Raw genomic sequence first — 16,794 nt, 5'->3', positions numbered from 1 at the left:
GTTTGAAAGTCTTTCGGTACCAAAAACACTACGTAAAACATTAATGAAAAATGTGGCCCCCGTTTTAAAAAAGATCCGAAATTTCTCCCGATGAATGCACTTGAATGTGTTGAATATGACGTGACATGAATAAATTTTATTGAACGCTGACATCTCTCTCTCTCTCTCTCTCTTATACACACACTCATGTACATGTACACACATACACACACACTAGTACTCCGTCGATTACGACGACGAGGGTACCAGTTGATCTGATCAACGGAACAGCCTGCTAGTGAAATTAACGAGCAAGTGGCTGAGCACTCCACAGACACACGTACCCTTAGAAGTGCTTAGGGAGATTCAGCTTGACACTGAGTGTGACTAGGCTGACCCTGTGAATTACAGGTACAACACATTTTTGCCAGCTAAGTCGACTGGAGCAACGTGAAAAAAAAGTATCTTGCTCAAAGACACAACATGCCGCCATGTATCGAGCTCACGACCTTACAGTCTTGAACTGAATATCCTAACCACTAAGTCACGTGCCCTCATTCACTATCTGTCTGTCTGTCTCTCTCACACGCACACACACACATGCAAACATACACACATTCACGAGTGATGGGAAGCATGAGGTTGAATTCAATGCTAGAATTGCAGTCGTTGGCTCAGTAACACCTGCTCCGGTATTCGATGTTCAGAAGAGAATTTGGTTTAAAAAAAAGCCAAACTCGCTGTCTTTATTTCAGTTTCCTGTCTACTGTCACCTTTGGAAATAAATGATGGGTAATGACCGAAGGAGCATGATCGTAAAGAGAAGCAGCCGAAATGAGGTACGTCCAAGGATCTCTGGAATAACATTACTTGACACAATGCGGAGCTTGCAGACCAGAGAAATTCTCCAAGCTGAAATCGCAGCTCTAGCTCTACGAATATGTGATTAGAATGTCGCAGGAAAGGACTGCAAGAAGGATTCTTCAAGCGAAGTTAACTGGCAGGAGACCTAAGGGTAGAGCAAGAACGAGAAGGTTGGATAATAACCATAGTCCAAGTTGGTCACACTTGGGAATCCAGCCAGGAAGTGTAATGACGGATGGTTGCTTCTGAAAGAACATTATGGAGGAGGTGACTGAGGACTCTTTCATGTATGTTTTTTCCTTAGACTTTTATTTAAGTTCTTAAGGGAGTTCAAACTTGTTACTAACAAAGCGACAAGACATTTGTGATACAAGAATTCCCGGTGTTTGTAAATATGTGGTTGAGTTATATTGTACATGTGAACTTTTAGTTAACAAATTCAAACATAACTAAAAAACAGAAATCGATGAAATAAAAGTTGGACTTAAAAATAAATATTGGAATTGTTACGATGGACGTGGTTTAGCAAGCGATGTACCAGCAAGACCACAATTTACTGAGATAGACTAGTAGAAAAGATCACAACATACAAGTGGTATAAAACATAATTTGCATACCTTATCGGTGAAATCATGAAGGTATTTCAAACATTTAGCTGCTTCTTTCCCGTAAGGATGCAAATTGAAGAGAAAATCTGGCCACAACCAAGGTGATTTTGACTGGTAAGTAATTATATCAGTTATCCTAAAAACATTACGCAAACTGTCATTAATTTAGTTACTGTTAATGAAATTAATTATGAACTTAAACGTATTACTTGACAAAACATGTTGGGTCTTGAGTCGGTTTCGATTGTTAGCGCTGTAGTACATTATTAAGTATATTACAGACACACACACGCGCGCACACAGACATACATACATACACACATATACATGTGTGTGTATGTGTGTGTATGCGTATCTATCTATGTATATATCTGTCTGTCTGTTTATTTGTATATATGTGTATATAATAATAATAATAATAATAATAATAATAATAATAGTAAACAAAACCAAAAATGGAACAAGAACGTAATAGGCAACTACAAAACATTCAGACAGTTAGAAGATATAGAAAAGACAGGATAAAACAAGGACAGGTCATTCGGATCCTTCTATCGTCAGTCGAGTTCCAGATCGTCGTTGCAGTTTCGCCGGTTATGCATGAGACTGCTTCAATCTGGCCGGCCCAAAGAAAATTCTAAGCTAAGCGCACTAGATTCTTTGGAGGAAAACAAGCGAATGTATACGAAAACAAGGATGACAAAAAAAAAAAAAATTGAGAAATGGTACATAATTACAAATAGAAACAACAGATCTCTTTCGACTAAGGACGAATTAAATTAAGCTGGCGTGTGTGGAAGTGAAGCCTTACAACAGAAACATAAGAGACGAAAGTCATAGGAAGGAATATAAGAGATGCTACACGGATGGTAGTCGATTCAAGAAAGGGCAGTTTTGGAGGAACACCGATCACGCGGAAGGAGAGGAAAGAGGTAGGGGCAGAGGGATTGAAGAATTGGGGAGGGACGAGAGAGAGAGAAAAAGAAATGGAAGGGACAGAGTGAGGTAAAGGAGGAGGAAAAGTGATGAGAATGAAGGGAAGGCCAACAAATGTGAGAGAGGTGGGGGGGGGCGAGAAAAAGAAAAGTGTAAAGAACAAAAAAGTGTAAAGAGGGATAAAAGAAAGAGTAAAATAGTCAAGAGCTGCCGAAAAGTAACGTTGTGTTTTTAAGCAATAGTGCGAATAAAAAGTGTCCGAATAATCAGCATAAAGTAATAACCACATTAATGTGGCTATATGATGTGTGTGTGTGTGTGTGTGTGTGGAGGTACAATGGCCCAGTGGTTATGACAGTGGACTCGCGGTCATAGGATCGCGGTTTCGATTCCAAGACCGGGCGTTGTGAGTGTTTATTGAACGAAAACACCTAAAGCTCCACGAGGCTCCGGCAGGGGATGGTGGTGAACCCTACTGTACTCTTCCACCACAACTTTCTCTCACTCTCTCTTCATGTTTCTGTTGTACCTGTATTTACAAAGGGTCAGACTTGTCACACTGTGTCACGCTGAATATCTCCGAGAACTACGTTGAGGGTACACGTGTCTGTGGAGTGCTCAGCCACTTGCACGTTAAGTTCACGAGCAGGCTTTTCCGTTGATCGGATCAACTGGAACCCTCGACGTCCTAAGCGACGGAGTGCCAACAACAATGATGTGTGTGCATATGTTTGGTGTGATATTTTTTGGAAGACAAGGTCTTTAGTGAGCTGCACATTCGGCATGGCTTGCTTTACGAATCTCGTAAAGGCAACAGTGTAACATGTGCAAAGGAAAACAGGTACTGTATATCCTGATGGTTTGAGTATTCGAAAATGCGAAAAATTTAAGAAGGAAATTTCGAACTTTTGGATAAATATCAATCAGTGAAAAAAACCAACCGTTTTCACTAATGACACCGTAATTTTAGCAACTGAAGACGTCCCGCGTCAAAGTATTTATTTCTTTATTGCCCACAGAGGGCTAAACATAGAGGGGACAAACAAGGACAGACAAAGGGATTAAGTCGATTACATCGACCCCAGTGCGTAACTGATACTTATTTAATCGATCCCGAAAGGATGAAAAGTAAAGTCGACTTCGGCAGAATTTGAACTCAGAACGTAACGGCAGACGAATTACCGCTAAGCATTTCGCCCGGTGTACTAACGTTTCTTATTTCTTTATTGCCCACAAGGTGCTAAACATAGAGGGGACAAACAAGGACAGACAAAGGGATTAAATCGATTACATCGACCAAGTGCATAACTGGTACTTAATTTATCGACCCCGAAAGGATGAATGGCAAAGTCGACCTCGGCAGAATTTGAACTCAGAACGTAACGGCAGACGAAATACCGCTAAGCATTCCGCTGGTGTGCTAACGTTTCTGCCAGCTCACCCGGCGTACTAACGTTTCTGCCAGCTCGCCCGGCGTACTAACGTTTCTGTCAGCTTGCCCGGCGTACTAACGTTTCTGTCAGCTCGCCCGGCATACTAACGTTTCTGCCAGCTTGCCCGGCGTACTAACGTTTCTGCCAGCTCGCCCGGCGTACTAACGTTTCTGTCAGCTCGCCCGGCGTACTAACGTTTCTGCCAGCTCGCTCGGCGTACTAACGTTTCTGCCAGCTCGCCCGGCGTACTAACGTTTCTGTCAGCTCGCCCAGCGTACTAACGTTTCTGTCAGTTCGCCGCCTCATCGCGTGTCAAGGTATTGACTTATTTCGGAGACTTAGTAATCCTTGGTTCACAGTGCAAAATTATCTGAAATAGGTTGAGAAAGTATATACAGAAGAGAAGTGGGTAGCTCATGAACTCTTCTCAGACTTTCATTTATTCAGGTCATTCGAACATTCACAATTATGGGCGATAACAATACGGCATTCAAAACATTTTTATTTTCTAAAGAATCTTCATTTTTTTCTTCCCCGGAAAACTGGTTTCGTGGTGAACTAATTGTTATTGCTAACAATGATGATCATCTCTTGAACGAAGAAATATATTAACGATACGTTTTATACTAATTTGAAATGCCTTATTTTTCGGTACCTCTAAAACATACATACACGCATACATACATATGTACATACATATATACGTATATATATATATATATATATATATATATATATATATATATAATACAAAGTGGGACAAGAATGCAAAACATCCAGACAGTTAGATGATACAAAAAAGGGACAACAAAACATTCAGATAGACGATACAAAGAAAGTAGGTCATTCGGAGTTTTCTTTCATCAATCGAGTTCCAGATCATCTTTGCAATTTCGGCTGGTTATACTCGAGATTGCTCCAATCTGGCCAGCCCAAAGGAAAAACTAAGCTAAGAGCATTAGATTCTTTGGCAAAAAGCAGTGAATGTATACGAAAACAAGGACGGAAATTGATCTCTGCTTGGAATTGATCTCGGAATCTTGGGGTTTGTAGCCCCGCACTCTTAACCACAAGATTCCAAGTTCAATTCCAGGCACTGACCTGAATAATAATAATAATAATAATAATAATAATAATAATAATAATAATAATAATAATAATAGCGAAAAATATCTTAGGAATGAGAATCCAGGTTCGAAATTTTCCCAAGACACCTGATGAAGGCTGGAGGGTATATCAGCCGAAATGTTGTGTTAACAACAAACAAGATGAGGACAAATATCCGTCAATTGTAAATAATGTACATATTTCCGCATCTCTTAAATATAGAATTGTTTATGGATGACCAGCGGTCCTCCATGCATATCAGCCTCCCCTCTTCACGCCGAAAATGTTATACAAGAGAAAGTCAAAACCGATACATCTTGATATCAGTGACGTCGCATCTCCTTTCTACAGCTGGGTGAACTGGAGCAGCGTGGAATAAAGTGTCTTGCTCAAGAACACAACATACAGCCCGGTTTGGGAATCGAACTCACTATCTCGTGATTGAAAGCCCGCCTCTCTAACTCAGAGCACCATCTCATGCTTGTAAGCCATGCGCATGTATACACACATATATGTAAGTATAAATTTGATGTTTCATCATAACTTATAGCCATTAATGTATGTAAGATATTTATGAAACAACATACTGTGTGTCTAAGATTATAAAAATGTAATCATTACAACTTACCTGTTAACACTTTCAATATATTCTGAATGTTCGTTAACTTGTGCGTTCACACATTTACCCATGGCAGTTTCTGGAGTAATATATAATTTACTTTTGAAATCAATGGTAAATAGCATAAGTTTTATAAAATAGCAAGAGAAGACAAATTAAAATACACTGGGAAGTCTTTTTCAGGAGACCAATGTCTCACTCTTCGCTGCACTTATTCTTATCTCTGTCTTGCAGCTCTCGGCAGCGGCCAACCTATTTAGTGCATGATGGAAATCACCTTCTGACAAGCCAAGTAGCATCATATCGTCTGCAAATATCAGCTGACAGATCCAACATCCACTAACTGATACATCTTCAATAACGTCTGCATATGTGTATCCACTTCATCAAAGTATTATGTAGTGAGCGAAAGAGCACGGTTGCTGTTTCTGCCGTTTCTTAAGGAATTTTTTACTTAATGTTGAAAAAGACTTCCCAGTGTATTTTCTGGCAGCAAAAACCTCGAATAATAGACTTTATAGCAGGGGTAGAGAAACTTTTTAGTGCGGTAGGCAAAAATTTCCAAAGAAAAAGGATCGCAGGTGGATCACAAGTTGTAACTCTTATATCTATGGTAAATCTTGTATATATTTATGTATAATTCTATATACATTTTTGGATTTGGTTTGCAAGATTTTTTATGTGATTTCGTGTGTTGAAGCATATTCTGCTGCCCACTTACATGGGAAAACGAACAGCACGTGTAACTTTAGAAGACATACCATTTAGGTATGACGTAATGTGGGCGGCAGCGGCCGTAATCTTCGACGTGGAAGAAAATATAGAAATTTTAAGCACAAGGAGAAGGAAAGCAACCGGTTGGAAAGGTCAGGGGCTTGAGATGATAGTCCAAGCGGAGAACAATACTCTGGAAAATTTGCCCGACAGGGTGTCTGTGGGGGAGGGACATACCATTCGCGTGTCAGTTGAGGGACGGAGACCCAGATGTTTCAAGTGTGGACAGAAGGGTCACGTTCGCTCAACTTGAACAAAAAATAAACAAAACACCATTAAAGCGAGTGGCGACGCTCCTGCGAAAGTGGACGAGGGAAGAAGAGAGTCAACAGTCACAGTTGCAGTGGAAAGTAGGAAGACGGAAGAAAGTGGAAAGTAGCAGGAGCGAGTAAGCGTGAGGACGTCTGAGAAAATGGTTACGGAGGAGGAAAACGAACTAACACAAACGGCATTTAAAACTGTTACAAACAAAAGGAAGATGCAATCCACTCCAGACTCCCCTCCCCAAACACACAAAAAAAAAGCTGCAAACTTGCAGACAGAGGAAAAAAAAAAACCTCCCACACCTATCCCGCTGGTACAACACTCATAGGGCAGAATTTTAAGACCCCCCCCCCTAACCCTGTTTTGAAAGGTTGTAAAAAAAACGACAGGATAGTAGCCATAAACATGAAGAACGAGAAGGTGGTAAAATACACAAAGGCCCACCCTCGCATAAAGTTCTTCAAAAGTGGTACGGAGGACGATAAATACTGCTACGCGAAGGTAGCCGAAGAGGATTATAAAGAAAGACTATTTCAAGAACATGTTTCAAACAAATTTATAATAGACGTCTCCAATGACGTCAAGGAAGGCAGATTAATTGTCAGCCTGGCAGCCACCCCAACCCAGAGCCCGGTGGCAACCCCGAAAAAGGGCCCAGTAGAAGCGGAAGGAGTAGGGGAGGATGGCAAACAAAAAGTGCCATGCTCCCTCTCACAACCGTAAGTGCTTACTTTTACCCTTATTTTTTCCGATGATTAAGTTGGGTAGTTTAAATGTGCGTGGAATGAGGTCGAAATGGAAACAAGCTTGTTTTCTGGACGACCTCATTTCACATAGAATAGATGTGGCTGTGATCACCGAGTCCAAGTTGGAAGGACCTGGGGCGTTCTCGCCCCTCCTCAATGGCTACGAGAAATTTATTTCGCCGAGCCGGAGGGGAGGTGCAGGCGTGATGGTTCTTTTTAAGGAGGACTTGGAGTTACAGATTCGTACTGTCTTTCTGGACCCAGAAGGTAGGCTGGTCGTCCTAGATGTGACACATGAAAGTAAGCAGTCCTTCAGGCTGGTGGCTGCCTATGCTCCTAACAGACAAGGGCAGTCGGTTTTTTTTCGGAACCTGGAGTACTTTTTATTGACGTCTAAAACCATAGTTTTGCTAGGGGACTTCAACACTATTCTCGATGCGCGCGTCGATAGTGTGGGCTCCACCGATAGGAAAGGGAATCCTTGCCTCAAGGGTCTACTAGAGAGTTTTAATCTAGTAGACAACTTCCGACTGGATGAGCCGAGCGTTCCACAGTGGACGTGGAGTAATAACGACGGCTCACTCAGATCGTACATAGACAGAATTTTTGTTAGGGAAAGAGATAAGAATAGTTTTAGCTGTCCACATTTTTGTATTGTACCTTACTCGGATCATAAACTTGTGACGTGTGAGGTGCATATAGATAAGTGCCATAAACAGGGACCCGGGTATTGGAAAATGAACAAGTCTATTTTGACTTGTTTAGCTTTTCGTACCCGGATTAAGGAGTTAGTGCAGAGGGCATTATGTGGCACCATCATTAATAATAGATGGTGGCACGCCCTCAAGAGAGCCATCCGTCTTGAGTCCATTAGATTTAGCAATCAGCTAAGTTTAGACAGGAATAGAATAGAGGGTGACTTAGTCAAGAGTCTAGATGAGGCAATGGAAGCTGGCTTCGCATCCAAAGTGACAGCAGCGAGAACGGTCTTGTACCGTCACCTCAATGCCAAACACGAAGGGTACCGAGTCAGAGCTAAGTTACGCGCTGGGAAACGAGAAGGTATCAACGTAGCCAGATGGGCTCGTCGTGTGGAGAGTCAGAAGGGCAAGAAGTCCTGCATTAAGTCTTTAACTGACGAGCAGGGGCGCAGGGTCTATGGACAGGAGGAGATGCAAAAGGCACTTCACCAGCATTTCGCTCGGGTGTTCGGGGAGAGCGGTTCGCTTGAGCGCGGGGAGCCCTTAAGGGATTTCCTAGCTGGCGGGCCTCGACTCTCGGCGCGTGAGACGGAATGCTGTGAGGGCCCGATCACTCCCGCGGAGGTAAGAGAGGTGCTGGCCGGATGCGTCGCGGAAAAGGCTCCGGGACTTCACTGCTTCTTCAGAAAAAAAAGTTAGTAATATCTTTTAATAATCCTGTTCATATAATACCAAATTAATAGTTTCTGTTTCGATAAAGCTTTACCAATTTGTTTTTGATTTTTAATAGATTTTAAAATATTTTTTGCTTATTGGTTGAAAGAAACAAAGTGAGTGTCGATTTTGGAGATTTTTTTTTCCTTAAAAACTTGAAAAATGAAATAGGAGGGAAGAAAATTTTAAATAATTGGGGTTCTTGGATATGAATGATCTTTACAAAGTATCTTTTACAAGCATTTAGCTTACGTTTCATATAAAAAGTATTTCATGCAATATATTTTTAGGTTTCTTTGCTAGAGTGTAGTTGGGTCTCAAGAGGGGAGGTACAAACCTAGCAATATGTTTTTTATAATGAAAACAAAATTTCCATTCAAATGGCAATTATCGGACGATTTCTGTCCAAGTTTGACCGTTTTGAGTCGTATTGGAAACGCGACCTATGTCGCAAGTAGGCATACGTATATTGTATAAATTTTATAATTGAAAAATTTGCTATATTTTGTACATACGAGTATATCAGTCTACGGGCGCAATAAAATGGACTCTCGAGTGCGATTGCGCTTCGGGTTGTGGCTTCCCCATCCCTACTTTATGGGAAGCACTCAATTTCAATACTTCAAACAGCTCATGTGTTGAGAAAAGTGTTGAGTCTTTAAGCTACAGTATGGAGCTGAGACGTAACATAGGTAATTCAGGAGAATTTGGGATAATAATAATAATAATCCTTTCTAATGGAAGCACAACGCCTGAAATTTGGGGAAAGGGATTAAGTCGATTACATCGACTCCAGTGCATGACTGGTACTAATTTTACCGACCTCGAAAGGATGAAAGGTGAAGTCAACCTCGGCGGAATTTGAACTCAGAACATAACGGCAGACGAAATATCGCTTAGCATTTTGCCCGCTGCCTTAATAATGATGATGATGATAATAATAATAATAATAATAATAATAATGAGGATGAGGAGGAGACTGATGATGATTGTGATGATGATATTAAAAATAATGTGAACATAAGGTAGGTTGACAGCAATTTGGATATGACTTTACCTGTTATAGTATCCAATGCAAAATTTGTAATATGCGGGCGAATATTGAATTCTCCCTTACCGACCATTTTGTCCAGTTTCTCACATAGTATATTTGATTGGTTCTGCATAACAATTAGGAAATTGTTTAAGATATTATAATGGAAGGATGGCGTCAACATCTTCCTCGATTTGAACCATTTTGATCCTGTACTGAAAATAGCAATCAGAGAATAACATTTGAATATTTCATTATTAATTTTAAGGAAGTTTTATGAATAGTTATTTTTTCGAGAAATAAAATAACAAGAACTGGAAAATGAAATCCATAAGTAGTAGTTACTTTTGTTATTGATGTTCTAGTTTTCGTTAACCCCCCGCCCTGTCAGCTCTGATTAAGTAGAGTCATGGCCAAAGGTATTCAAGCGTTGATCAAACAATTTGGTTTTAAGGACTCCTAACTTCAAGCTCGACTTGCCTAACTTGCTTGTCCTTACATTTGTTCCTTTGTATATATGTATGTATGTATGTATTTGAGTTGGTTCCCTCATCACTTGACAACCGGTGTTGATTTGTTTACGTGTCTGTAAGTTAGAAGTTTGGCAGAAAAGATTGGTATAATAAGTACTCGGCTTACAAACAAGTTCTGAAGTCAACTTGTTCGATTAAACCCTCCAAGATGGTGCCCCTGCATGACCACAATCAAATAAGTAAAAATAAAGATACATACCTTGTGAGCAGACCATTTCCTAGCCAGGGTGCTAACAATTTATAGAAGAAACTTTTTTCTATATGTTTCGTATTGCCGATTACATCCTGAAACGATAAATCATTTATATATATAATTAGTTAAAATAATCGGAAACACGTATATGTTGTATAATATCTAGTATTGACTAAATATGTTAGTTAACAGCTTATATAAAATATCTGGTATTGACTAAGCACAAAATGTTGATATGTCCAATTCAAAACTAAGTAATCATAAAACTTGCCATAATGGCTTAAACGAATTAAAAGTAGAAAATCCGCGAACTGACAGATAATGCCCTTAGCAGTAAGTATTGCACTTATATCATTAAAGGTAATAACTGATTTCAAATTTTGGTGCAAGTTTAGCAATTTCGATGCTGGGGCTAAGTCCATTACATAGACTCCAGTAATCAAGAAGTATTTATTTTATCGACCCTGAAAAGATAAAAGGCAAAGTCGACCTCAGCGGAACGTAAAGGCCGACGAAATGCCGCTCAGTATTTTGCCCGCTCAGCGTCACAACGATTCTGTTAGCTCATCCCATTATTAATGCTAATAAAATTGGCTTCAAATTTTGGCACAAGGCCAACAATTACGGCTGACATTGTAAGTTGATGACATCGACCCTAGTACTCAACTGGTACTTATTTTATTGACCCCGAAAGGATGAAAGATAAAGTCGACCACATCGGAATTTGAACTCGGAACATAAAGACGGACGAAATGAAGCTAAATATTTTTTTTCCGGCGAGGCAACGATTCTGCCAGCTCGCCAACTTAAAAGAGTCATATTATTATTTATCTTTATCACAGGATTTGTTGGAGCTCCTGGATACTTGCCTGCAGTCCAATGCTTTCTGGGTTTAAATCACGCAAAGACCTACCTTACGGGAGCGTAAAGACACCAACACCACTTATCAAGCAGACAGGTGGAGATGCAGACACAAAGACACATACACACATAAATACGTATACATATATAGATATCCTAACCCTAATCGATCGCTCGGTTTAAAACAACCTCCAAGGAACTTAGGTGTCTGGAATGGAGTTCACTCTGTTGCAAGCGTTCGAACTGGTTTTCCAGTTTGAGAATATTTTTAACCCTCACCACCTCGCTTTCGTTGACTCTGTAAAGGCTCATAGGCACTGCCCTTCCCGCTCAAGTAAATGCAGAGAAAGATCCCACATTGTTTTGCTTTTACTTAGAGACGGTTCTAGAACTACCTCAAAATGTACGGAGAGGTATGCTTAAACTAAGAGCACTGATAAAATAGGTGCACACTCAGATTTCTGTCCTGCACTTACTCTTTTACTTGTTTCAGTCATTTGACTGCAGCCATGCTGGAGCACCGCCTTTTAGTCGAGCAAATCGACCCCAGGACTTATTCTTTGTAAGCCTAGTATTTATTCTATCGGTCTCTTTTGCCGAACCGCTAAGTTACGGGGACGTAAACACACCAGCATCGGTTGTCAAGCGATGTTGGGGGGACAAACACAGATACACACACACACATATATATATACATATATACGATGGGCTTCTTTCAGTTTCCGTCTACCAAATCCACTCACAAGGCTTTGGTCGGCCCGAAGCTATAGTAGAAGACACTTGCCCAAGGTGCCAGGCAGTGGGACTGAACCGGAGCCATGTGGTTGGTAAGCAAGCTACTTACCACATACTCCTGCGCCTTCTTGTGGAATAAAGAAGTCAATGACTAATATTAATCATATTATTTTGTTCATCATTATATTATTTTATTGTTATTCAGCTTTTTGAAGTCTCCTGCATTCAAAACGCTAACATGGACTTTATGTATAGCTTTTGTTGGTGTTCAGTCCCACCATGCCGGCTCTGATTAAGCAGACCCGTGAACAATGACGTTACCACATTATGTTATCTAATGTAGATTGTTAGAATTTCGTAGAACGAGGTTTGAGTGAGCTTTGTCTGCTATTTCTAGCTGGCCGAGTGGTTATATAGGTCCTTCGTTGGCTCAGCTATTCATTTAAGCAGATGGTGTTTATCAGAATTTTCCTGGTTAATGTTACCTATGGCAACATGAGCAATCATTTCCTCCAATGATAACAGCATTAATTATAAAATCACTTACATGCACGTATTTATCTTTGAAGACTAGAACGACTGGCTGGAAACCGAACCAGAGGCACAACAGACCATGTTCCCGATGTTCTTCAACGGATTTCATGATACACTTATAAAAGTCTGAAACAGATTGGTTAAAAACAAGAAAAGTTCGCTTTGAAAATGTAAACCTGCTGAAAAATTAAACTTTAAACTTTAACCCATTACCTCCCATAATTCTATGAACTGGAATTTTTTTTTATGAAACTTTGATTTCTAGCATAAAACAGCCTTAGAAACACGCTGGAATGATCAAAATAATATATTTCAAAATAACATTTTAAATAGAAATAAGCGAGATATTGGGTGAAAAATTAGCAAACCTCATTTGAATATCAGAGAAATATACCTAGTAGATATAGCAAAAAGGTTAGCTATGTGTAAATATTGACAAATAATTACGAAATTTGTAATTTTTAAGTGATCTCATATGAGATCACTGGTAGGTAATGGGTTAATCCAACTAAACTTCTTATGGTTAAGGAGTTGCGTCCAGGAGTGAAACATTTTGTGTAGCGAAAGACGAGTACCTTGAGTAGGTTTTGTGGGGTGGGTGGGTAGATGCAACAAGAAGCTGAAGCCATTGAAATAGCATAAATCTAGGCAGATCGAAGAGACAAAAAGTGTATGTGTTAGATGTTGTAGATTAATTGATGAGTCATAGTCAGAACATAAGTCGCTTTTGTATGATTGTTTGTATAGCAATAGCGCTGTCCCAGATACGAGAAAAAAAAAAAACAAGTATTGTGTAAAAGGCCAACAACAACAAAAAAAAAACTGAATTAATGTAAATTTGTGTCCCAGAAAACATTTACTTTTATTGATAACAACAAGGTTAAGTGGAAACTGATGACCAAAAAAAAAAGTGGAGGGAGATAAACTAATATTGGTTTGAAATTTTGGCACAAGGCCACCAAAGATAAACTAATATTGTGAGATAGGTACATCAATATTTACTTTGTTGATTGATAACCCCAACAGTCTATTACCACCGCAACGCGATATCTAGTAAAATGTCTATTAAATTACATGCTGCCCACAAAAACACTGAATAGTGGTTTTACGAAGTTATATACAATCTGTAAAATATTGAGTGTAGTTTCTATCAATTTTTATGCAAACCACAATTATTATATAGAATTGCAGAACCATTGCATCGCATAAATTTATATATTGCCCACAAAATACGTTAATGCAATATTTTGGAAACTTTTTAAGGATTTATGAAAGAAATAGGGTAACTGCATAAATCATTTGAATTTATAATTTATTTGTTGCATTCTAACATTGTTACTAGATAATGGGTATGTAAGATGAGCAACGAAAATCTTTCTCAATTTCTATACAGCCATCTTGAAAGAGGAAAAGGCGCATTGGACAATGCATTCCGAGGCATGTAAAAGAGATGGAATAGTCACTCTTTTTATCATAGCTTATATCCATCGAGGTTCAGCGAGGGCTAAATATCAACACCATGAACAACAACTACAGATATCACACCAGTAAGAAATCGTGTACGTGGACGCTTGACCCTCAAAAATTGCAGCCAAATCTAGATGAGATACTACCTATGGTTAAATAGGTGTGTGTTAGCACTCCATCGCTTACGACGTCGAGGGTTCCAGTTGATCCGATCAACGGAACAGCTTGCTCGTGAAATTAACGTACAAGTGGCTGAGCACTCCACAGACACGTGTACCCTTAACGTAGTTCTCGGGGATATTCAGCGTGACACAGTGTATGACAAGGCTGACCCTTTGAATTACAGGCACAACAGAAACAGGAAGTAAGAGTGAGAGAAAGTTGTGGTAAAAGAGTACAGCAGGGTTCACCACCATCCCCTGCCGGAGCCTCGTGGAGCTTTAGGTGTTTTCGCTCAATAAACACTCACAACGCCCGGTCTGGGAATCGAAACCGCGATCCGCTGCCCTAACCACTGGGCCATTGCGCCTCCACTACCACCTTATTACCCATGAATCAAAAACAAAAATTACACAAGCCACCAGTAACAATAAACTATCCACAGATAACATTCTAGTTACCGTCGATTTCAGTTAATAATTCCATTCCCTGATATACACTCATACAAGCATACTCAAAGAAATCTTAAGAAGCAACACAAAATGCTCGGTAAAAAACGACCTGTTAGGAACACCTTCCAAGCTTATTTCATGTGCAAGAACACTATTTCCAGAACTTGCAATTTTCCGAATACAGTACTCCAGAAACCTGTCTCACCCATCGAAGTTTTTCAAATTATACATACACAACCCTTCGACACCTCCACAAAACACTCATACAGCATCATATCCAGATAACATCTCACATACACACATCCTCCGGACAAATGTCTCCAAATCACTTCAATGCAACATAAATCCCTTTACAATGCGTACAGAAATGGACAGGTAAGAGAGCGAAACATTGTCCTGGCTCTGACAGGACGTCAGAATGTGCTGTATGGTATTTAGCTAAGTGAAGACAGCGACTATCTGGGATTACAAATCAGGGAATTACATTCTGTCTTTCACCGAGTGCCTGAGTACCATGGATTAACCCTATTTAACGTTTCAGTAACCCACATGCCACAAAACAAACACTAACTGATGAATTTCGACTCTGAAACAAGGGTTAGCTTATTACATTGAATAAGGTTGGATTCCATTGTATGTCCTCTCTACAGCACTTACATCACCTGAAAATGAAGAAGCCTCTACTTGAATGACCTGCTAAAAATGGTAGCCGAGTCACCACCCTGGTATACTTTACTATCTTTATAATTGGAAAAAGCAGAGAGAGTAACGCAGTCCTAGATTTGCAGTACCTGAGAGAAGGATGGAGTATTCTTTAATGGTAGGCTTACTCATTCAGCACTGATTCTGGTGGGGTGGGGAGTCAATTGTCAACAGCAGCAGCAGCCGCAGCAGCAACGACAACAACAACACAGCATCATTAAAAAAAACATCAACACACCCATCAACAGCATCAACAAGAACAAAAATACACTTCCCGAAGATAGGAGTGTTAGATCATGCACATTTGACATAGCGTACACATTCAATGGGTTAAAATGAGAAACACCAACCTCTGTTATTTCCGACCATTTTTGGTGTATCACCGATTATATGCCAACTCTTCATGCATGGTAGATGTCTGCAATCCGACAGTAATTTCATATACTTTCGTAGAAGATTTAGAAAACACCCGAGAACTATGAACGTTACTAAAACGCCAGCGAACATGTTAGCAACTTGTCACACTGTTAACTGAAGTGACAATAAGATTGAGGTCAGAATCCAAATATTTTCCCCAGAAATGTAGGCATTGAAATATTACATGAAGTAGAACAGATCCCACTCTTTCTATCTCTACTTTACATGAGGAAGTATGTTAAACATATAGCTATTTCTGTCACTGCTGTTGCTTTTGTCAGGTTTTAGCCTCGATATCAGTTACATAGATACATAGATGTCCAGCTAAATTTAAAAACATTTTTGTTCTTATTCCCACGTCCATGTTTGCATGTATGTAATTACATATGCAGAGAGTACGTCTATATATATATATATATTATTATTATTATTACAATTAAAAGGATAAAGGATTATCAATGTATTAATAATTGATAATTTTTACCAAGCCCTTCGGTATGTAAGCACCATTATCGGTGCGGAACTTACTTAAAAGTTCTTATACATTTATAAACAAAATTAAGGGATCAGCAAACAGGTTGCTTCACCACATACCGAAGTTCAGAAATAACAGCTAAAAATGCTGAAACTCAGCATTTTTAGCTGCTATTTCTGAACTTCGGTATGTGGTGAAGCAACCTGTTTGCTGATCCCTTAATATATATATATATATATATATATATATATATTAGAAATATAATATTTCTAAATCTCTCAGAGAGATTTAAGCAGTAGTGGAGCGACAAAGTTGTAGTATATTGTCAACTTGATGTGACAATCCCAATAAGGGAATACACTACTGCTGTTTAGCCCTAGGAAGCTGGACCGCTTCCTGTCGGCCTTGACACAATTACTGTGTCCTTAAGTTTGTGAAGGGGAGACAAGCTCCCCCACCCAGCCTAGCCAGCATTCAGGGACATGTTT

At 39.6% G+C, this 16,794-nt stretch overlaps 1 protein-coding gene across 2 annotated transcripts in view; it reads right to left on the bottom strand.

The window, feature by feature from the left end:
* Positions 1 to 16,794, bottom strand: part of LOC106876144 (cytochrome P450 4V2) — a 36,320-nt gene that overhangs the window by 8,205 nt on the left and 11,321 nt on the right. The window contains exons 1-6 of one of the 2 annotated variants that reach the window (XM_014924567.3): positions 15,765 to 16,069; positions 12,648 to 12,760; positions 10,511 to 10,596; positions 9,803 to 9,993; positions 5,556 to 5,625; positions 1,461 to 1,587 (exon numbers count right to left, since the gene is read on the bottom strand). In XM_014924567.3, coding sequence (XP_014780053.1) covers positions 1,461 to 1,587; positions 5,556 to 5,625; positions 9,803 to 9,993; positions 10,511 to 10,596; positions 12,648 to 12,760; positions 15,765 to 15,921 — 744 coding nt within the window. In that variant the 5' untranslated portion in view covers positions 15,922 to 16,069. Of the gene's footprint in view, positions 1 to 1,460; positions 1,588 to 5,555; positions 5,626 to 9,802; positions 9,994 to 10,510; positions 10,597 to 12,647; positions 12,761 to 15,764; positions 16,070 to 16,794 lie in introns of those variants that run through there. The other variant, XM_052967871.2, reaches the window with a different exon arrangement.

This window comes from Octopus bimaculoides, chromosome 5, assembly GCF_046866305.1.
Source record: "Octopus bimaculoides isolate indiv1 chromosome 5, ASM4686630v1, whole genome shotgun sequence".
In the NCBI taxonomy this organism is placed as follows: domain Eukaryota; kingdom Metazoa; phylum Mollusca; class Cephalopoda; order Octopoda; family Octopodidae; genus Octopus; species Octopus bimaculoides.
This window is presented reverse-complemented; position numbering and strand designations above follow the sequence as displayed.